At 44.2% G+C, this 16,568-nt stretch overlaps 1 protein-coding gene across 4 annotated transcripts in view; it reads left to right on the plus strand.

Moving 5' to 3' along the window:
• The window catches only part of usp45 (ubiquitin specific peptidase 45), a 49,401-nt gene that overhangs the window by 30,051 nt on the left and 2,782 nt on the right, over window positions 1-16,568 (plus strand). For all 4 annotated transcript variants that reach the window (XM_080426607.1, XM_080426608.1, XM_080426609.1 and 1 more), the window contains 9 exons: window positions 8,420-8,507; window positions 11,449-11,530; window positions 11,990-12,081; window positions 13,357-13,413; window positions 13,641-13,772; window positions 14,405-15,095; window positions 15,786-15,883; window positions 16,028-16,114; window positions 16,381-16,525. In XM_080426607.1, coding sequence (XP_080282733.1) covers window positions 8,420-8,507; window positions 11,449-11,530; window positions 11,990-12,081; window positions 13,357-13,413; window positions 13,641-13,772; window positions 14,405-15,095; window positions 15,786-15,883; window positions 16,028-16,114; window positions 16,381-16,525 — 1,472 coding nt within the window. The remainder of the gene's footprint in view (window positions 1-8,419; window positions 8,508-11,448; window positions 11,531-11,989; window positions 12,082-13,356; window positions 13,414-13,640; window positions 13,773-14,404; window positions 15,096-15,785; window positions 15,884-16,027; window positions 16,115-16,380; window positions 16,526-16,568) is intronic.

Consider the following 16,568-nt stretch of genomic DNA (forward strand, 5'->3'; position numbering starts at 1 on the left):
TTACAGTATGATTGAAAAACCAGTATGATTGAAAAAGGAGTGCTTGTTTTCTTAGAGTTCACCTCCCACGCTCCCTCGCGGCCGTGGCCCCCCGTCATTATATATATATATTATATATAATATTTAAAAAATGTGTGTACCGTGTATGTCCTCCACCAGCCACTCAATCACAGCTAGGGTAACTGTTAAGGCACAAGGTTTACTATATCATCTGTACACGTCGTTGTTCATTGTGTATTCCCTCGAACCTAAGCTCTACCATCTATCCCAATCAACCTCAGCTGTGTTCCAGCAGACCTATAGCTCTGGAGTGGAAGAGTCAAGGTCGAGAGTTGCTCCTGTTTACAGGAAACCATATTTTATTTTCCATTTCTCCAGTGTAGTGGCCTTCAGAATGGCATACTCATAAAGCATACTCTTTGGATGCACTGTACCCTGTTGTCACTCTCACTTCTTCAGAACTGCTGCGGCTGCCGAGGGGCTCGGTCTGACCTTGACCTCTAGGGGGACGGCTCCTCTTCTATTCTGCACACTGCCCTGTATGTTTGTGTTAAGAGGCAGGTTAATAGAGGTACGCCTTACGAGGTAGGCCTCTATAGGGCTCACCGGCTTAGACCAGCCTCAGTGCAAGCGTTTATTTGACACATTGGTGGTCTGTGTGTGTGTGTGCGCGCGCACGCACATACATACTGTACATGCATGCGCACTGCTTTCACCCTTGAGCAGCTGAAGTTACCTTCTCACAGCTAGGCTACAGATGTAAACTTTGGATTTTTATCTTTGGTAGCCTAGGGCACGTGCACAAGTTGGTTGCGTGGGGCCTTCAAATGGTCGGCCTCTCCAAAAGGAGGGCCAAACAGTTAGCAAGGTACTGCTCAATATCAGCTATTATAGGAAGCCGTTCAATTTGGAGGAGGCGTTGTTTCCTTTACCCATGATTGTTGCTGCTGTGTTTGACAAGTATGCCAACATTATTGTACTGTATGTAACAATGTTCTGCCTTACATGCACTTTGTAACTGGCTCAGCTGTTTTCCCATTATCTGACTGCACTGGCAGTGTTTATGTCCTTTGTACAAGGCATTCTTGTACTTATGTTTATGTGGGCATAAATAAATATTTTGTGTGTGTGTGCGCGCGTACGTGCACATACATGCATGCATGTGCACTGCTTTCACCCTTGAAACACAGCTGGGTACCTCCAGCCTGGCACTGAATTGTTGCCAGGCCAGACCTTCCTCCTCATGCCAGCTGTATTGGCCCGGTCTGAGATCAGATCAACACCAAGCCCAGTCGCATGGATGGTCAACAAGACCCACTCTATGTGGTGCCAGGGGAGGTCTCAGCCTCTTCCCACACCATGTTTGACGACTGCAAGGCTAGTTAGTGGTGGCAAAGACGGATGAAAGGTAGCTTGAACTTTTCTGTGTTCTTTGCAAGTAAGAGTCTGTGATGTTTGCCAAATAATGCGGATCAGATCTCTTCATATGCACACCCAAGGCCAGCAGCAGCATCCAAGTTTCAATCAAAAGCATTCTGCTATTCAATGTGTGTTATGATTGTTAGCTTAATCTGTTGAAATAGTGCCAAAGTGGATAAAGAGACCTCGCTGAGGCATTCATTGTACACCAGCTTTCCTCTTGGACTTCAATCCAGTTCATTTTCGACCATGGCCATTTATTGTATCCACGATGCATTTTTCAGTTGCAGAAGTACACTCACTCTCTCTCAAACCTTTTCGAGTTGAGTTTATAAAGGCGGCATCCAAGAAAATTACAGGGGCCAACAATGAATCCAGTCTAGTGCTACAGCATGATAAAAAATAAAAAATAAACCATGCATACACACAAAGGTACAGATAACATTCTGCTGTGCACAGGGCGAGGACTCGTTCAAGTTGAGGAAATAAAGCGCACACATATTGACTGAAGGTTGTTTTTCAGCTGGTTTCAAAATGTCAGACACCCACTGACTAGAGAATCACAATACAGGCTACTGTGGGCTCAACCTGTCAATACAAATCCTGCTTACTTTATTCTGCCTGTCGTAGGCAAAAGAGCATACCGGTATGTCTGCATTTGCATTCTGATATAACATATCCATATTATATTATCCAAGGCCACCTCAATACACAATCTAGCTAAATGTATGTATGACATCAAGCACTGTATACAGTATAGCTGTACAAGAAAACAAAACTTTAGGATGGATTTAATAGGCTATGGAGGGGGCTTTTCACTGGCACTAGCTGTAGTAACCAGTACAAAAGAGAACCTGACAAAGTGAAAAGAAAATTATCTTTGGTAAAGAAATTGTCCAGTATTACATTTTATGGTTTCACACAACTGAAAACTATCAATTATCTGAGTGCCAGCAATGGTGGATTGTGAGGGGTTTGAGATGGTAAAATATACTATATAAAGTTCAAGTTGCGGCGGTGTCTTTGGCAGGCGGGCAGCCTTGTTGTGCCCAAATACGGAAATGCCAGAGCCCGATATCGGCGTAATTCGGGGGATTATGCCCAAAAATAGACATGCCAAGATGCGGGCGGTTGGACTATGCCCAAATATGGACATGCCCGACATCAGCGTAAATCGGCCTTGTTAGAAAGACAATTATGTGCGGTATTGTAAATTTGTAAATTGCAGTTATGTTTTTCTCTGTACTGTGTGTGTGCGTGTGAGTGGCAAATGTGTGACCTTCGTGCAGGTGCATTGTGTTGCTCATGCTTGTACTCGGTGTATGTGTGTATATGTGTGTGTGTGTGTGCGTGTGTACGGCGCGTGCCTGCCTGCCTGCCTGCCTGCCTTCCTGCCTGCCATGCCACAGCATGCAGAGATTTGCCTTGTGTCTGGTACCAAGTCATCCGCCTATTAATCGCGTTTGCACCGCAGCTGTTTGCATGGGTCCGGGCCAGATTGGGAGCAGTGCTACAGGGCCCTTCTGCCTCTCTTCCACTGGGATGAGCTTCAAGACTGGCACATTCCCACTGATCACATTGGAGCTTCTCTCTACTTCTCTCTTTTTTTGTCTCACTCTCTTGCTCTGTTTCTCAATGTCGCTCTCTCACTCATGATACTCTTCTTGCTACAAGCACACTGTGTTGCTTGTCAAGGGCCTGTTATTGCTGTTTGCTGAATGGGTACCAGTCCAACATTATTCTGTGTTCAAATTCTTGGACAAGCAATGTTAAATTGAGCATCCTTGCATGAGAACGTAAAAGCTCACTATCATATTTTGGTTAAAATAAAGATGACATAAATAGTTTAGCATGGAATGTTGGAAGGACTATACTGAGTGGTCTGGCATGTTTAGCCTATAGACTACAACTCGTGGTATACATGTACTTGACGTTACTGGCGAGCATTCTTAAAGGAGAAATCCGGACATTTTAAGTGTTATCTTTGATGTGTCGTTACTCACCTACCGACGTAGAAAGTGGCGTTTTTTTCCAGCGATTCCCCTGTCGTCATTTTTTCGACCCCCTCCGTTGGCATAATGGGAGCGCGTGGCTAAGGGAAATTCGTCTATTATAACCGATGCAAAGTTATTTTTTTCTCTACTACTACTCATTGTAGAGTCTCATGATACTGAAACATGCACTGAAAGTCCCTGAGAAGCTATCGCTAATGCCGAACGAGCTAACGTTGTTTGCTTATTTCTCTCCCTGGCAACACCGAGTTGCCAGGTTCTGGGAGATAACACTTAAAATGTCCGGATTTCTCCTTTTAATGTTTTTGTTTTTTGAGGAAGCCATTTAATTCAGAATGGTATGAAAATCAACTTGCGAGACTTAAACTTGCTTTAGATATCTCTGCTGTCCAGCAGCAACCAGCTAACTCCAAAACACTCATTTTTCAGGAAATGAAAAAACGAAATATAAGTTTTTCAGGAAATGAAGAAAAACGTATATTTTTAAAACGAAGCAATACTGCCTCATCAAAGTTGGTATTGTGACTTTATATATCGTAAGATACTTGCATGTATCATTATATTATCACCACTTTACCCAAATCCAGCTCAAGTGGAGTTAGGAGTTTTGTCGGTCATTTATAAGAACAGCTGACAATAGCTCCAATCGCTGCGGAGGGAGAGGTTCCAAATGGGGCTAAGCTGACAATCGATCTCCAAGCTCACTCACAGTGCACCACAACGTGTGAATTAATGCCCTGATGCTTCATGACATTTATTATATAGGCCTACAATAATAAGCAGGACTTTAAATATTACAATACCTTCTGCAAAGAGGGGTTCACGTCACAGAGTTGCAGTTTTAGTAGAACTAACGAGAGTAACGCTATATGAACTAATTTCTTGTCACATTGTTCTCCTCAGAAAACACTACATAGAAAAAAAATCTGACCTCTTTGTTCCACTGCCTGACACCACTGTAACCTTTATTTTGTCTGAAAAAATAATAAAGAGATTTGTCAAAAAAAAAAAGAAAACACTACATAGATTTTAGAAATAGAATTACTTGTTTTCATAACATTAGCGTACCAAGTTTGATAAACAGGTACACTGCATAGTTACTTTTAACAGACTACGGGGGAAAAACAAGTTTGTTTGTCTGCCGATCCGTCGTAGCTCTGTCCTCTGTCTGTGTGGAGTGCACTGTGCTGTGGAACGGCAGCAGGCAACAGCACGTAGAGGAGAGGGGGTGGACTTGGGGGGTTTGATGGACAGTTTGAGGATCCAATGGAGTTGAGAGGTTTTGTCAGAAGCGCTTTTTAATACTTTTCATTAGTTCTTTTTTTTTTTTTTTTACACACAGATGTAAAGGGTGTTCAATAGCGTTGATTTATGAAAAAAAGAAGAAGCTGAAAATGGAGTTAGCTGGTTCCCGCTGGACAGCGACGATATGTAATCCATACGTTTCCTTAAATTCCTTTAAACCTACTAAAACCTGGGCATATTTAACATACTGAAATGGGACATTCCCTTACATGCTTGCCATCTTTTCAATTGTCCCAAATAAACAACATTATGTGTTCTACCCCCTCCCCTCTCAGACACACACATACACACACCCCTCTCCATGCATGGTCTTTCTTCTGATGATTTTTCTTCCTTACATCTGCATCGATTGCATCAGTCGCTTCCAACCTGGAGAATATTGCCACTCCTACTGATGTCGTCACGGTTAAAAAACTATTCGTTTTCCGTCAAAACACTCTGAACCGGTTCTAAATCAGGCAAGAATCCATTCCACGCTGGTAGAAAAGGGGTACAAAAGGCAGAGACATGTTCTCGTGTGTGTGTGTGTGCGTGCGCGTGCGTGGCCATGTGTTGAGGAGGGGTGGACTGATTTGCTGTCTGTCTTTCCCCAAGCCATGGTCACCTATTCCTGTGCCAAACATCAGTATCGTTCAGTATGTGACAGAGATGGTCTGATGTTAACCATCCATCATCCACTAGGTAGGAACATGATCCTCAGTCTGCAGTTGGCCACCTAATAGCATCAGGGTAAATATTCCCTATTCGTTTTCCGTCAAAACACTCTGAACCGGTTCTAAATCAGGCAAGAATCCATTCCACGCTGGTAGAAAAGGGGTACAAAAGGCAGAGACATGTTCTCGTGTGTGTGTGTGTGTGTGTGTGCGTGTGCGTGCGTGGCCATGTGTTGAGGAGGGGTGGACTGATTTGCTGTCTGTCTTTCCCCAAGCCATGGTCACCCATTCCTGTGCCAAACATCAGTATCGTTCAGTATGTGACAGAGATGGTCTGATGTTAACCATCCATCATCCACTAGGTAGGAACATGATCCTCAGTCTGCAGTTGGCCACCTAATAGCATCAGGGTAAATATTCCCTAAATACGAGATTGATTGGCCGACCTTCATGGTCGACTACAGCTTTGCAAAGCAAATGTGAACCATTTGCATAGAGTCAATGTTATTGCCCAGGCAATATATTGCACTTCATAAACCCCCTTGTTTGAGGACCAGTACTGCGTCCTCTCGGGCTCCACCTGTTGGACCTAGAGTTGTTCTTATACCGATACCGGAATCAGAAAAGCTGCCGATACTGCCTAAAACAGAGGTCTTCAACAGGGGGTCCGCGACCCCTAGGGGGTCCGCGGAGGTACTGCAGGGGGTCCGCAAAATTGTTGTTTGATTAAACAATATTTTTGTTTGAAAAAAAAATAACTTTTTTTTTTCATTTTTTCCCCCAAAATGTCAAATTGTCTTTAAACATTACATGAATCCATAGCAAACAGATAAATGGAGGCACAATGCACAATAACATGGTATGTTTATACATATTTTGTAGAGAATTTTTATTTTGCACACCTACTGGGGCAGGTGCGTATAGGAGCAGGCAATATAAAACACAATTGTATACATAAATATACAATATATGTGGTAGCCCCCCCCTACCCTACGAGGTAGGGGGTCCCTGCTCCATCTCCCCATCAGTTTGGGGGTCCCTGGCCTGAAAAGGTTGAAGACCCCTGGCCTAAAATGCTGGTATCGGCGAGTATGCCAATCCGATACGTAATACTATATATTTCATTTACAGTAAATAACTTTTTTTTTTACGCTTCAGTTCATGTTGCAAAACTGTTTTATACTTTACTGTGTTTATTATTAACCCATTAACTGCCAGAGGTATTTTCATTATTTTTTTTGGCCAGTGCCAATTGAAAAAAAAAAAGTACTCAGAATTATTATTTAAAAAAAATAATAATAATTCACGTAGATCTACGCGACTGGCACGTGGCGGTTTTAAATAGGTTCGCCGTAGATCTACGTGATTGGCAGTCAATGTGTTAATGGAATTTGTTCTTAGATTTTTTTTTAAATGATGCATTGGTATCAGATCGGTACTCTGTATCAACCGATACGCAAGTTGCGGCTGTCGGTATCGGAAAGGAAAACATGGTATTGGAACATCTCTAGTTGCACAAACCTGTCCTGTGGCTGTGAGGTCTGTACTGGCCAACAGGTTGCTATAGCTCTGGCCATCATGGGTGCCCATCTGCCCCAAACATCTGTCTCACTGTGTGGGGCCAGCGACATACTCGAGGAGAGGCGCTTCTAGGAGCGCTCAGGCATTAATGCCCAATTTGTATGTAGTTGGCACGCTCTTTACTGCAATGTCATCCAGAAGCTATTGATTCAGTCTGATATCAGGCTATATGATTTGCATAGCTCTTTGATGCCATTGTTCACTCACTAAGGCTTGGACCATGAACAAATTCTGTGTGGGTAGGCAGCCGAGTTGATCGGTTAGCAGGATCTAGCATGCGTTGCTGAATGAAACACGATCTCTATTACTGACCTCACTCCCTTTCCTTAACCCAAGCCTTAACTTAATCTTCTGCCAGTGCCTAACTTGATTAACTCAAACCTGATTAATTAAACCACAAACGAATGCCTAAATTCAACTGACGCAGTGCATCATGGGTATTTTTCTGCAAACCGATTTGTTCTAAGTGCTACGATTATGTGTTTGTGCCTGTGAGTGGGGATGTTTGGCACGATTACAGTGCACATGTCATCCTCACTGGTTTAACTAAAGCACATTGAATGCATCAGTGAATGTTTATAAGCTGCACAAACCTGAGAAAGCAGGGAGGCATTTAATAAGCATGAACACATTGCAGCCCATGGTGCAGTGGTGTGGCCATTCAGCCTTATGGCACGTGTCTAACAATGCTCATTTGCGTGCCTAACGACAACTATTGGTACAGTGCTGCTTGCTGGCCGGCACCATGGGAAAAATGCATTTGTGGAAAGTCCTTGAGAAAATATAATGGCCATTTTCTTATTGATGGTTGTGTATGCATTCGATTTGATTGTATGCTGTTGATTGCTTTCTTTTTTACCTATGTGGGCAAGTGTTGTCCCCCTATGGATAGCCGGGAATTCACTCATCTTCGCACTCCAATGCCCAAATCAATGTGTGATGTGATTTATGCTATGAGGATGGTTAAGTATTTATGTTTGAGGGTGGTTAATGTTTATTGGCAGCACAATTGATGGGTCCACTAATTTGAAACACAGCAACGGAATCATAGTTTGTGCTAAGGAACTAAAAAGGTCTGCCTAATGTAAAGGGACAATCCACCATGAATGTTATTTCACCAACTTGTTCTGTGTGCCTTGTCTAGTGTACATGGTTCTCCAAATAAAGGGGAAGAGGGTAAACACTAGTTGAGTCATATGTCTCTATTCAAACTTGCACATTGTCTGTGGAATACTGCTGACTCAACATCAGGAACGCCATATCTACAGCGATGGTGTAAGATCACAATACTTGACGAAACTCTGCGCTGAATCTTATTGGAAGTCAGAAAAAACACTGTGCTGGGTAGTTGTCGGCCGAGTGCGCCAGTCTAGAGACCATACTCTTTTTAGAGTGTCATTTACTCTTATTGTGTCATGTCCCTCATGCCCACCATGTCTCCTCCTTCAGGGCTCCGCGCTTCAAGGGCTACCAGCAGCAGGACAGCCAGGAACTTCTGCACTACTTACTGGACTCCATACGAGTAGAAGAAACCAAGGTGAGTTTGGATACGCACTCGAGAATCATCAGTGGCCTCAATCCTCAGCCAGTGCTGAGACCTGCATCAGACCGCATGTCTATGGATGTCCCCAAATATGGTTATTGCGACAGTACGGCTTTGTAGTTAACTTTAAAAATCTGACTTGGAATTATGACTTTGGCTTTTCAAGTTGTCTTTTAAAATGTTCAGTTGGATTGCTGAAAATTATGTATAGCCAAAAGAATAATGCAAGGCCTTCCATTCCATAAATATCAGACTGTATTGACAAATCTAACGGTCAAATTAGTTGGACCACTGCAATCAATGTGACGATGATACCACAACCATCCATGCGTGCTGTAGACCAGTGGTTCTCAACCAGTGGTCCTTGAGGGGGCTCCAGGTGGTCCCCAGCTAAATGATGGATAGGTAACCAAATGGACCCTTTATAGATCTTTATCTCTTGAGAGTGTAAAATGAAACCAAATGGACCCGTATGGGTCCATTTGCGTCATTTTACGCTCTTAAGAGTTTAAATTGTGAAACATCTGCATTACTTAATTAAAGAATTGTTATTTTGTTCCATTTATCTCTCCTATGGTACCACATCAATACAGCATGGAATTATGGACAAAATCTCATCCAATGACAACAAAATGTTCTAAGTTTTGGGTCTGAGAGGCTAAATCAGATGGTGATGAATCCGTGGCTCAAATGCCGAATAAATAATGGACCCTGATATGAAAAGGGTTGAAAACCACTTCTGTAGACAAGAGGCAGCCATTGCAGTCGAATCAGGTCTAGAAAACACACGGCAGACTTTTCTGTGGCGTTTGTGGTGTGCTTCACTGTGATGCTAGTGTCCAAACACACCTGAGAGCCAATCCCAGTCATTTGGGGATCACGACTGATCTGCTCACTCAAAGTTATTCAAGACCAGTGAGAAAACCGTCATGTGGGACATTGAGACAATTTGTACAGACACACAAGGTCTGCTCTTTTTTTCCAGCGAGCCCATTCTTTGTATTTCAACCTTATGGTGCCATGTTTTCTGGCAAGTGAAGAGTGTTCCTCCCCGTGCGGGGGCAATTAGAGGAGGGACCCCACAGCGGCCCACGTTCGCAGGGCTTGAGCTGGCCCCCACCAGCAAAGCTCAGTGGGCCCAGGAGGAGAGGAGGAGAGCGGGTGCGTGGAGTGGTCACCCCGGGGCCTGGGAGGGGGCACAGGCAGGGCCTCCCCCTGGTCCCATTGAAAACTTGTGAACGCAGACAGTTGTGCCACTTGGGGGACTTGCAAGTGGCACGACCGGCATCATTGTGTGATCTTGGGAAACCCACAGCTGGTGAATGAGCTGCGGGGCCGGCCCATTGTGCTAGAGGGTCACCCTCGTCCCCCTCCCGCTCGCATACACACACACACACATACATGCATACACATCGGCCCCCCCCCCTCCCCGAACTAATCAACAGAAAAGGGGGGGTGGGCAGGGGGGTTGCAGGGTACAGGGTTAAGCCTGCTCTCTTCATCCACTTCAGACACACTCAAGCCAAGCACAGATACAGTAACTTACTACTCTGTGAGTAGATTCTTAAAATTAAGGATGGCATGCCTTATGGAGGTTTCCCACAATGCATTGTTGTTCTCAAAAACATCTGAGACACAAGTACAAATAACATTTGACACACATACACACATGTTTAATTTCCTTAGGCCAACAGAACATTTTTGATACTTTGCGAATGTAAACTCCTTTGTCTCAATCACGATATCTTAAATCGGAAAGTACACATGCACGCAATTACCCACACGACCTCTTGCGTGTGCCATGTGACTGGTCCGCGCTACGAAGGGTGTCGCCAACCTTTGAGCCCCTAAGTGTTTGTGTTGATGGGCCATTAGTATGGGAGGTCTAAATATGCTAATTTTAAACACAGCCAATTATCGCCGATTAGCTGAGACGGTAGGTATTACTCTCTCAGGGCATAGCCTGTCCTTCTTCAACCCATCTTCTTTTTTAGCTTCCACCACCAACCAACCATCTCCGCTACACCCCGACCTCCCTCCCCCTCCTCGTCCCCCTCTCTGGTCTGTGTGGGACAGACAGCGCTGTTGGTTTGGGAGAAAGGGGGGAGGGGGGGGATGGGGTGCTGGTAATTAATTAGTAGGCGAGCCTCTGCGTGGCCTGACTGTGTTGGCTGAGTGGGTTTGCGGGCCGGCCGGGCTGGGATGGGATTAACAAGGTTTTTTTGACCTAAATAGTCATTCCAGTGCGTGGGTGCCGGGACAATGGGGGGACGACTGGTCGGGTCCACAGACACAGACCACGGCCAATTATCTATTGATTGGTGCTTTGCTGTGGCGGGGTGCCTCTTCACAACTCTCTCACCAACACACTCACTGACCATGTCACCTTCAATAATAAGAGCCTATGGAGATCACACACACACACACACACACACACACACACACACACACACACACACACACACACACACACACACACACACACACACACACACACACACACACACACACACACACACACACACACACACACACACACACAGAGTAAAATCCCAGTGTTAACTGAACTGTTGGTTGCATTTGAGTGTACAAATGCAACCAAATGGACACATAAGGTTCCATTTTGTTTCTATTTGTACACTCTTCAGAGTTAAATTAACGCTAAGGATTATACTGTGCACTGTGCACACACATTGACAGACGGATCTGCAATGCTAACGTTACTAGACAAGTACAGCGATAGCTTCATCTTAATGATGCCTCTAATATGTGTACCTGTCAAACCGACCATCATCTAAAATTACATTTTGCTAATTGACGTAACACAGATAATTAATCCACTTCTGCACTTCCTCTTCCTACTCTTGAAGTCAATTAATTTAGGTTCAGTTCTCTATCTGCATCAATGTATGTTTTTGTGTGTGACGTTTGCCAGAGAGTGAAAGCCAGCATCCTGAAAGCCTTCAACAACCCCACAGAGAAGACCGCAGACGAGGAGACCAAACGCCAAGTGAAAGGTTCGAACATACTCCGTACTTAACACATGGCCTGGATCAATAGCCCCATCTTGTGGCGCATGTTGGAACACACCTCAGGTCATTTCAAGCAGCAGGGAAATTTGGTCCCCCTTTTTTATTATGAAATAACTGTGTCTTGTTAATTGCAGACTAATTGTGAGCCAAATATAATTACTTGTTCAATTGGAAGAGATTGTTTTAATGTTTCTGTGTTTGCCAGGCCTCTCAAACTTTCGAGTGTTGGTATCAGAAGCCTCTTGACCACTGCAAATGACCTCTCGTGGAGTCTGTTACTATGAATAACGCTATTCCAGTGCTCATTCATCTACAAGTGCCTAGTTTGACTGAAGTCAGAGTACTAAGTGGAATGGAATATGTTATGGATCAGTTTTTTATGCTGACTGATGAAACTGTTAATTTAAAGAAATGCTTACATGAATCTCTCATTTTTTCCAACAGCGTATGGGAAGGAAGGTGTCAAGATGAACTTTGTTGATCGTATCTTTGTAGGGGAGCTGACCAACACAATTATGTGTGAAGAGTGTGAGCACGTAAGTGGTTGTGTATGTGTGCACAAAAAAATAAAACATAACCCATAAAATCTTTATTCAAGGTTCTGTTTTTGTTTAGTTTTTTTGCTAACGCATCTATGTTGGCAGCCACAGAAGCTTCTAATGTTTGAGATTCTGTTGTCAGCGTCTGTTTAGTCTTTTGAGAATACATTGGTGCCTCATTGTGTTAGGTTAGGTGTTCTACCAGTGCTCTACCAGTGTTCCTGGCAAGGTGGTGATTGCCACGGCACCTGCTTCCCTCAGTCTGATGCTGAGGCCCAAGGCTATTGCCGTAGCACACTCTGTTTTGTTACACCTCTTCAATAAAGCACAGATGACTAGCACGAAGAGTAGCGCAGCCCAACGTTTTTCTTCATAGAACAAATGACAAAGGTAGCTTCTAAACACTGGATGTTCACAGTGTAGTTTGTAGGCTAATCAACCGAATTGTCTCTGCTTTTAGGCTCTCAAGTTCATAATGTTGTCATTAAGTCTGGCTTACATTCAACAGGCTTGGGAAGACTTTGGTAACACATCTTAGGGGCATCCTAAAATACTTAATGTGGAAAAGACTAAATAGCTTGTACTTGGACTAAACAAAACTAGGAGCAATTCTGGGGATAGACCACCATGAGCTGTAGAATTAGAGAAAAGAGAATCTGTATATATATTTATTTATTTTATTTATTAATTAAGTTAACACAAAAACAGGGGCTTAATGTAGCTAAATGAGCTAGAATCACAATGAAGAAGCCACTGATTTGACAGCATGAGCCTTCTCAATAACCAAAAACTTTCGGGCGAAGCAAATCTATGTTGAAGGTAGAAGAATCCCTCGTCAAGGACGAGCTCAAATGGCAACTCTGTGCAGTAAGTGCTGACAACAACACGTGGAAGCTCAGGGCTATTGATACATGCTGTTGAAGAGGTAAAGCAGTAGCATTGGAAGCAGAGATCTAGTGTGTAGCGAGAGAAGAAAGCAGGAAGCACAGCAAAGGTTTACATTTCCCCTCTGGGATTAATAAGGAACCTACAAGGACCTGCATTCCATTGTGCAAGTCTTAGCGGTACCTCATTGCCAAGGACCGTTCTGTTGGCTACAGTTGCAGCCATTTCCATAGTTGCTACAGACCCACCCATTGCAGGAATTATGAATCCTATATAATGTTGACATTTAGTGATGTTTAATTCACTGCTGAAATTATATGCTGTTCTTCTCTTTCTGTCTGTCTGTCTGTCTGTGTGTGTCTCTCTCTCTCTCTCTCTGCCTCTCAGATTTCCACAGTGAAGGAGGCCTTCATAGACATCTCTCTACCCATTATAGAGGAGAGGGTAAGCCTTTATATAACAGTGAGGCATAACGACTAACATTCATGCCAGACAGTACAGACAAAACTAAGAGGAAGTTCAGTAATTCCTGGTTGACTGATTAATGGCTACGAGACCATTCCATCAACAGAAAAAGACATTATACTACTGTATACAGACCATTTCTTTATTGTTTCTTCATTGAAATGCTGTTCTTTTCTTTTGCCTTTGCCTTATTTTCTCATGGTCAGATATCCAAACCGTGCAACCCTGGACGGCTGGGTAAGATCTCCCGTGAGCAGGAAGGTCATGCTTCTCACACTGATGAGATGGTCGCTGCAGCTCACTCTCACAATAGGAACACCAGGAAGCTCAGTGGGCAGGTGTGTGTGTGTGTGTGTGTGTGTGTGTGTGTGTGTGTGTGTGTGTGTGTGTGTGTGTGTGTGTGTGTGTGTGTGTGTGTGTGTGTGTGTGTGTGTGTGTGTGTGTGTGTGTGTGTGTTCGCGCACGTGTGATTATTTGAAAGTTCACAATGTTATGTTCTTTTTTCATTCCATTGAATTTGTTCACCGATTTGCTTGAGTTAACCCATTCAATCCCGGGGAACACATCTCGTGTCATTTTAGATTTCTTTGGCTATTCAAAAATAGCAGCTAGATCTGCTATCTTTTGAAAAAATCTTGAAAATCTGAGCAATTCTTTTTTTTTAAGCGAACATTTATAAAATATTTTTGTTCCAGGGACCCTCTCAAGAAGCAAAGATTTGAGTTACAAATGTTAGCTTTAGAATATAATATATAAATATTCAAAGATTTGCAAAAATGTTCACGATTTTTCAAAAATAGCAAATCTACAAGCTCATAGCGCGGCACATAGCCGCACTATGAGCTTGTAGATCTGTTATTTTTGAATAACAAAAGACATCTTAGAATGACAGATGCGTCCCCGGACGGAATGGGTTAAGAGTATTGTTTCTTCCCCATCCTTACGGCATGTTGATTCTCTGTCTTGCCAGAAGCTGCAGAGCAAGAGATCTCCAGGCTCTGTGGAGGAGCGGGGAGCAGGCTGCGGCGTGGAGCGACCAGAGGAGGAGGCGGTGGCGGCGGCTAGCGGAGCGGCCCGTGGCGTCTCGGTGTGCAGAATGGCGGCTGCAGGCAGCCTTTCGGACGGCAGCGAGAAGGACTCGGGCCCTCAAGACAGCAGCAACGACGCCGACAGCGAGGCCTCGGAGAGCGAGTGGGCCCCGCGGCCCCCTTCCTCTGGCCAGAGCCACTTGCGAGGCTCCACCCCGACCTCCACCGCTACCCTCACGCCCTCCCCTACGGCCGTCTCCACCCCGTCCCCCTCGCCGTCCCCTTCTCCCAGGCAATGCGGCGCTGTGGAGCAACTGGTTAGCGCCGTCTCTAAAATGAACCTGAGCCCCGCCTCCGCGGACTGTTCACCCACAATGCACTGTTCTTCTGAGGACCCGGTAGAGACGCAGCCTCAGCAGTCTCGCGATGTCCCCCACCACCACCATCATCACCACCACCAGGGGGCCTTCCAGGCACTCTCCCACAGTTACACTCCCTGCTCCAAGGAGTGCTCTGTCCAGTCCTGCCTTCATCAGTTCACCTCTGTGGAGCTGCTGATGGGCAACAACAAGCTGCTGTGCGAGAACTGCACCGAGCGCAGGCAGAAGCAGCTCCGCAAAAGCAGCTCAACCGGTGAGAGAACTGCAGTTGTTTACCAGTGGTGTTTGAACTAGGAATGCCCCGCTATGTCAGCCGTGTGTGTGTGTGTGTGTGTGTGTGTGTATATATATATATATATATATATATATATATATATATAATATATATATATCGGTATCACCTGATATTCGCCCCGTTGACTGCCATTGGCATATCGGCAAATAAATTGACATTCACCGATGGCAGTGGCTGATGTTCGGATGGCCGATCAATTTTGCACTGGCTAGTTGTTGGTGTATTGCAGCCTACCAAGCTGCAGATTTTCATTACATCCTATTTAGATGTTTCCCTGGCACAAGAGAGGGAATGAATAACAAAACCAAAAAAACAATAACATCGGTATCGGCTATTAGTAAAATTGTTATTTTAAACATCTGTATATCGGCCCAGAATTTCCCAATCGGTGCATCCTATCTAGTTTGAACTGTACGCATGACAGTAATGGAACCTAGATCAGCACTGATCTAGCAGCACTTGATGGGTCACATGGCCTTAGATTAGATAAAAACACGAACACATAATTTAAGCTAAACATTCGAGCCACTGCTCCAATAGTTCACAGGCTTTGATGACATTATTGTGACATTTTCTCAAGGCAAGAATAATTAAATGCTGTAACCAGTGTTTCGACTTGAACTTGGTGTGCATGTGTTGTCTGCACAGATAAGAGGGCAGAGAAAGTGTACACCAGTGCAAGGAAGCAGATGCTGATCTCCTCAATGCCCCCTGTTGTCACGTTGCATCTCAAACGCTTCCACCAGGTCAGCACTTTGAAGCTGTGTAAATACAACATATTTAATGCATGCACAATGTTATGTAATGTTATGTAATGTTAATTATTTTACAGTGCGTTCAGGCTGTATCCTACGGTGTTGTAATGTGTGTTGGGGTTTTGCTTTCTTAAGGCAGGGATGAACCTACGGAAGGTGAACCGCCATGTTGACTTTCCTTTAGTCCTGGATCTTTCTCCATTCTGCTCTGCAACCTGCAAGGTATCCCTGCTTTACTGCTGTTAGCAGACAGTCTTTACTGCAATATCAGCTTTAAAGCATCAATTAAAACTGGTTTAGTTTACAACCATTTAAAATTAGATGAAATAACCTTCTGATATTACTGCTAATAGAGAAGATACAGTTTTGTGTTATTTTAGTTTCGTCTCCGATTGTGAAGAATGACCAGAATGTCACATTTTACAAAAAAATAACATTTATCCTTGTGAACCTGTGTCGCCTCATGCAAAATCATAATATTTTGGTAGAACCTGGCTGCTGCTGATCGTGTCCTGTACAGCCTCTATGGGATTGTAGAGCACAGTGGCTCCATGCGTGGAGGCCATTACACGGCATACGTCAAAGTCCGTGCTCCCCAGCGGAGAGCAGAGCTACAACGCAGGAACCTGCCAGGTAAGGGTCCGTCTCTAAGCTATATTCACAACTCTGGTTAACG

Source organism: Gymnoscopelus braueri, assembly GCF_963280865.1.
Source record: "Gymnoscopelus braueri genome assembly, chromosome: 4".
Classification (NCBI taxonomy): Eukaryota; Metazoa; Chordata; class Actinopteri; order Myctophiformes; family Myctophidae; genus Gymnoscopelus; species Gymnoscopelus braueri.